This window comes from Drosophila miranda, assembly GCF_003369915.1.
Source record: "Drosophila miranda strain MSH22 chromosome Y unlocalized genomic scaffold, D.miranda_PacBio2.1 Contig_Y3_pilon, whole genome shotgun sequence".
NCBI lineage: Eukaryota > Metazoa > Arthropoda > Insecta > Diptera > Drosophilidae > Drosophila > Drosophila miranda.
Window position 1 is genome coordinate 2,353,945 of NW_022881625.1, and position 5,969 is coordinate 2,359,913.

General features: G+C 54.9%; 1 protein-coding gene and 1 pseudogene across 1 annotated transcript; both read left to right on the forward strand.

Moving 5' to 3' along the window:
- The first annotated feature begins 817 nt into the window (after nucleotides 1–817).
- Nucleotides 818–1,564, forward strand: LOC117194566 (death-associated protein kinase related-like). The gene has a single exon (XM_033399110.1). The coding sequence runs from the start codon at nucleotides 818–820 to the stop codon at nucleotides 1,562–1,564; it is 747 nt and encodes a 248-aa protein (XP_033255001.1).
- Nucleotides 1,565–1,708: 144 nt separating this feature from the next.
- LOC117194567 lies at nucleotides 1,709–3,916 on the forward strand (annotated as a pseudogene).
- Nucleotides 3,917–5,969: the final 2,053 nt, after the last annotated feature.

Below are 5,969 nucleotides of genomic sequence, written 5' to 3' on the forward strand. Positions count from 1 at the left end.
CCCCGTCGTCTGGCCTGCTTCCTCTCACCCTCACCCTCATCGTCACTCCCACTGTCGATGAGGGCGCGGCGTCGTTTTGGTGTTGGTGGGATTGACGGCATTTGTGCAGGCCAGCATTGGCCCGGATCGACCCGCTGCTCGAGCTCGAACCAGGTTCGACTCGCAACAGGTTCGATCCGGTCGTGTGTGTGTGTGTGGCTGCCCGTTGGCCGTTTTGGCGCTCCGCTCTTGCGCGTCGGCTTGCCGGCTCTCCTCCGTCTCTCCTGTGATGGGGCTCGAGGGGGAGTGGCTGTGGCCGTGGATATATCGGCCATGGCAATGGCTGGGTACTCACTCGCTGGGTGGCTGTGGCGTCGGCGCTCTGCATTGGCTGGGGCGTTGGTATTGGCGCCTGCGCCGAGGGCTCTGCTGCTGCTGCTGCTATTGGCGGTGTTTGTGTTGGTGTTGTTGGCTGCTGCTGCTGCTGCTAGGGCGCCTCTGCGGGCCGCTCTGCCGCCGTCGCTGTGGCGTCTGGTTGACCCTCGTCTGGCCATTCCTCTGGTCATGGCTGGCTGTTGGTTTGTGTGTTGGCGATCTGCTGCCTGTTTGTTGTTTTTAATTGAAAAGTCTCTTGTGTGTGTGTGTTTGTGTTTAATGTATTTATTGGCACTTTTATTCTCTTTTTGGTTTGTGATGTGGACGGGAGCAAAAGTTTGTCAAGGTAAGTAATGGGTGTGGTGGAGGAAGAGCGGCACGGCACACGACAGACACCACAAAAAGAAAACAGGGCAACACAGAAAAAAAACGTCAATGGCGACACGGCACAGATCGATAGATCATGTTCACCGAAAAGGGAATCTTTCCCATAGGCGATGGCCTTTTGGATGTAGATGCCGAACGCTTTAACGGATTGCTCGTGTCGCATGACATCAACGAGATCTACGAGGTGGAACAGACGCCGTTTGCCAGGGGCAAATTCGCCGCCGTTCGCCGTGCCATTCACAAGAACACGGGCTCCCATTTCGCGGCAAAGTTCTTGAAGCGACGCCGACGCGCACAGAGCAGCGACAAGGAGATCAAACACGAGATCGCCGTCCTAATACTCTGCGAGGGCGAGGAGAACATTGTCAATCTGAATGCGGTGCACGAGACCCGTTCGGACACAGCCCTGCTGCTGGAACTGGCCACTGGTGGCGAGCTGCAGACCATACTGGACAACGAGGAGTGCCTGACAGAGGCCCAGGCCCGCCACTGCATGCGAGAGGTGCTGAAGGCTCTCAAGTTTCTCCACGACCGATTCATTGCCCACCTGGACCTCAAGCCACAGAACATTTTGCTCGCCGGCGAGCGTATAGAAGATGGCCTCAAGCTCTGTGACTTTGGGATCTCGCGCGTTGTGTGCGAGGGCATCAATGTCCGCGAGATGGCCGGCACACCCGACTACGTGGCCCCCGAGGTGCTCCAGTACGAGCCACTCTCCCTGCTGACGGACATCTGGTCCGTGGGCGTTCTCACCTATGTCTTGCTCTCCGGCTTCTCGCCCTTTGGCGGGAACACCAAGCAGGAGACCTTCCTCAATATCTGAAAAGTCTCTTGTGTGTGTGTGTTTGTGTTTAATGTATTTATTGGCACTTTTATTCTCTTTTTGGTTTGTTGCGTAGTCGGCAGCAAAAGTTTGTCAAGGTAAGTAATGGGTGTGGTGGAGGAAGGGCGGCACGGCACACGACAGACACCACAAAAAGAAAACAGGGCAACACAGAAAAAAAACGTCAATGGCGACACGGCACAGATCGATAGATCATGTTCACCGAAAAGGGAATCTTTCCCATAGGCGATGGCCTTTTGGATGTAGATGCCGAACGCTTTAACGGATTGCTCGTGTCGCATGACATCAACGAGATCTACGAGGTGGAACAGACGCCGTTTGCCAGGGGCAAATTCGCCGCCGTTCGCCGTGCCATTCACAAGAACACGGGCTCCCATTTCGCGGCAAAGTTCTTGAAGCGATGCCGACGCGCACAGAGCAGCGACAAGGAGATCAAACACGAGATCGCCGTCCTAATACTCTGCGAGGGCGAGGAGAACATTGTCAATCTGAATGCGGTGCACGAGACCCGTTCGGACACAGCCCTGCTGCTGGAACTGGCCACTGGTGGCGAGCTGCAGACCATACTGGACAACGAGGAGTGCCTGACAGAGGCCCAGGCCCGCCACTGCATGCGAGAGGTGCTGAAGGCTCTCAAGTTTCTCCACGACCGATCCATTGCCCACCTGGACCTCAAGCCACAGAACATTTTGCTCGCCGGCGAGCGTATAGAAGATGGCCTCAAGCTCTGTGACTTTGGGATCTCGCGCGTTGTGTGCGAGGGCATCAATGTCCGCGAGATGGCCGGCACACCCGACTACGTGGCCCCCGAGGTGCTCCAGTACGAGCCACTCTCCCTGCTGACGGACATCTGGTCCGTGGGCGTTCTCACCTATGTCTTGCTCTCCGGCTTCTCGCCCTTTGGCGGGAACACCAAGCAGGAGACCTTCCTCAATATCTCGCAGTGTGCGCTCACCTTTCCGGACAACCTATTCGGTGGCGTCTCGCCAGTGGCCATCGATTTCATACGCCGCGCATTGCGAATTAAGCCAAACGATCGCATGAGTGCCGCTGGATGCCTGGAACATGTCTGGCTGAAGGATGAGAGCTCGATGGATAGACAAATGTATCTGCAGGCTCAGAGCGATGCTGAAGAGGAAGAGGAAGAGGAGGAGGAAGAAGACGACCTTGAGGATGAGGAAGTGGAGGAGCCAGTGGCCGAGGAGAAGGCAGAGGAGCAGGAACAGCAACAGCAGTCACAGGAACAACAAAAGCAACAGAAGCCAAGCAGTGGCAGCAACAAACCCACGCACAATGGCCACCATCGGGCCCACAGCAATGGGAGCAGTAGCAGCATCTCAATAATACCCATTGCCACCGGGAAGCTCCTGGGAAGCCCCATAAGCAGCACCAGCACCAGCACAGAGACAACGACAGCCATACACACGCTGACCAGCAATGGACACGGACAGAGCAACACGGTCTGCCTGTCCGCCAAGCCCACTCAGATCGTGACACCCACACGTCGAGCCTCCGACTCGGACAAGGAGAACACATACACGGCGACATTTGTGAAGAAGCCCCCGGTGCAGGCCACCATCCAGCTGGGCAGCAACGGCCTCGACGAGTTCGCCACAGTGGTGGCCACCCTGACACTCTTTCCCGATGCGCCCACCACACCGAAAGTGATCCGCAAGAGTCCCATGGATCGGCCACCTCGGTGAAGGCTCTGGTCAAGAAGTTTCAGCTGGAGGAGACGCTAGTCTGCCCCGGACACAGCAGCACCAGCAGCCACAACGGCCACAGTCCCGTCAACGGGTGCGGCGGCAGTAGCGGGAGCAGCAACGGCAACAAAATGCGACGCAGTGCAGGGGGAAACAGCAGCAACATCAGCTACTCGGCAGCAGCCGCGACAGCAGCACGAATGAACAGCATTCGCCGCGCCTCCGACCCGCTGATGGCCGTCTATAAGAACCAGCCACAGAACAGCGGCGCCAACAGCAAAAGTTCCAGCAGCAACAGCAACAATCCCAGCCCCACCAGCAGTCCCAGCTCGGGCAGCACGGCCACCCTGCTCCTGAATAGCCATCGCCTGGCGTCCGCGTCCGCGTCCGGGCCAGCCAGCACGGTCGCCAGCACCGCTGTAGCCTCAAGCAGCAGCACCAAAGCTACTGCCACTGCCCACCATCTGCACCACCACCACATGCACCACGACAACACGAAAAACGGCCAAAACACATGAAATCCACACTTACCTGCCAATCACCAGACAGAGCTGCCCAGCAGGAAGCTGCCTCGCCATCAACACTGACAATTCCTGCCAAAGGGAAGGAAAAGGAGGCCCCTTTCTGATGACGCTGCCGCCTGACCATGGCCGTGACGTCACGCCACTCCAAACATACAGCTGCCATTTCCAACGACGACGCAGATGCTGGCGCCTGTTGCCGCTCCACTGGGTCGCACCCGTCTCTCATGCCAATTATGTGAGGGCGGGATGGCCTGGTGTTGAGCCGGCGGACGCCAGCAAATCCTGCAAAAGAAGAAGGAGAATCAGGAGAGAGGCTGCCAATAAACACATATACTCACCTGCAAACGCCTCTCACGCCAACACAAACCAGACAAGGGTCGCCAGCAACAGCATCCAAACGCCGACAAGTACCTGCAAATAAACACAAATTAAAATCACACGCCAAAGCAAACACCTCCTCAACTGGGTGGCCGGACCACCAGCCACTCAAAACGCCGTTACAAATTGACGACGAACGTGGCCGAGGAGGCCAGGCCAATTCTACTGACAACGCATCCTGGGTGGCCGGACCAGCAGCCACTCGGATGCGGCCAACAACAATACAATCGACAACGTATCCTGGTGGCCGGACCAGCAGCCACTTGGATGCGGCCAATATCACGATTCGTTGGCATCACTTTTCGTTGCCAATGCAAATATACTGGACAATGCATCTTCGGGTGGCCGGACCAGTGCCACTCGGTCTGCTGCACCAAACCAACAGACAGATGCAACGTGGGCGGCCGGACCAGAGCCGCTCGCCATCAAAACCATCATTGCCCACGATGCACGCCAATACTCACAACCAGCCAGCCAATAAAAAACACACAGGGGGACAACAGAGCCGGCCGGTATACGGCGTAATGTTCGCATTGCGTTTGTTATGCCGGCCGGTGATTCGTTGTAGTTGTCCTCCTGTTAGAAATAAAATAAATATAATTAATATGTTTATATGTTGTAAATGTATGTCAATTATCGTTTATTTTACCTCGTCTGCATCAATGTATTTGTTGTAGATGTCAATCCTGTTGTTTCTGTAGTTTTTGCATGTCCGTAGATAGTTTGTCCATAGTTTTAGTACTTGCCTGTGATATTAGTAATAAGTTTTTGTAAATTAATGTAGTTTTCTGTAGATAATTGTATATTTTTCGTAGTTTTCTAATTAGTTTTACCTTCTTACTCTTCTTCCCAACCTATCTGCCATTCCCATAATTCCCCTTGACACGTGGTATTACCAAAAATACCACGCAAATACCAGACTATGACCGATAACACACCAAAAAGCCATTTCAAATTTAAAATGCATTTATCAATGCCCAGTGTGTTATCGGTCGCAAATTCGGCAATTTATGCCCAGCCAATTTCTCCCCACCCCCTACCCACTTCAAATGCCACTTAATGCCAAATGCGGTTGAGCAGGAGCAAAATTAACACTGCCAACCTCCGCCACTCTGCCAAACGCCCCAATAAAGCCATTTCAACCGCCCATATGATGCTATGCGGTCGACTCTTCGGAGCGTCACGCGCCCGGATCGAAAGATCCGGAAGTTTACAGTATCCGGGCGGTTATACGGGAGCAGGCATTTACCCCCCCCCCATCCTATCCCATCCCCCAACAACAGAGCAGCCACTACACACAGCACAAACATAAGACACTGGCCGCTAACCAACGACAACGACAACACACACAGCCACTAAAACAAACGGCTATTCCAATTCTCCATTGCCTACTTATCGGTGCTGCTGCCCTCGGACCACTTTCATCTCACTCAATATTGGGGTGAGTGAAAGTGGAACCGGGGGTGAGAGCACCGGTAAATGACGATCGGCGATCGGGCCAGTCGAGTTGAGGGGGAGAGTATGGGAGTTGGCGGACATGTGAGAGTACCACCATGAACCTCGTCCGCCACTCTCATCTCGTCCACCCGCTCGAGAGGTCGCGATCGTCGGACGTACGTGCCATAACCGTTTCGTGTCGTTTTTTCGTGTCGCCGTTTTTCCGTTGTCTTGCTGTTGTGCTTTGTTTTCTTTTTTGTGGTGTCTGTCGTGTGCCGTGCCGTGCCGTGCCGTGCCCCCGCTCCCTCCACTCGACAAACTTTCTGCTCCCCAATAAATGTG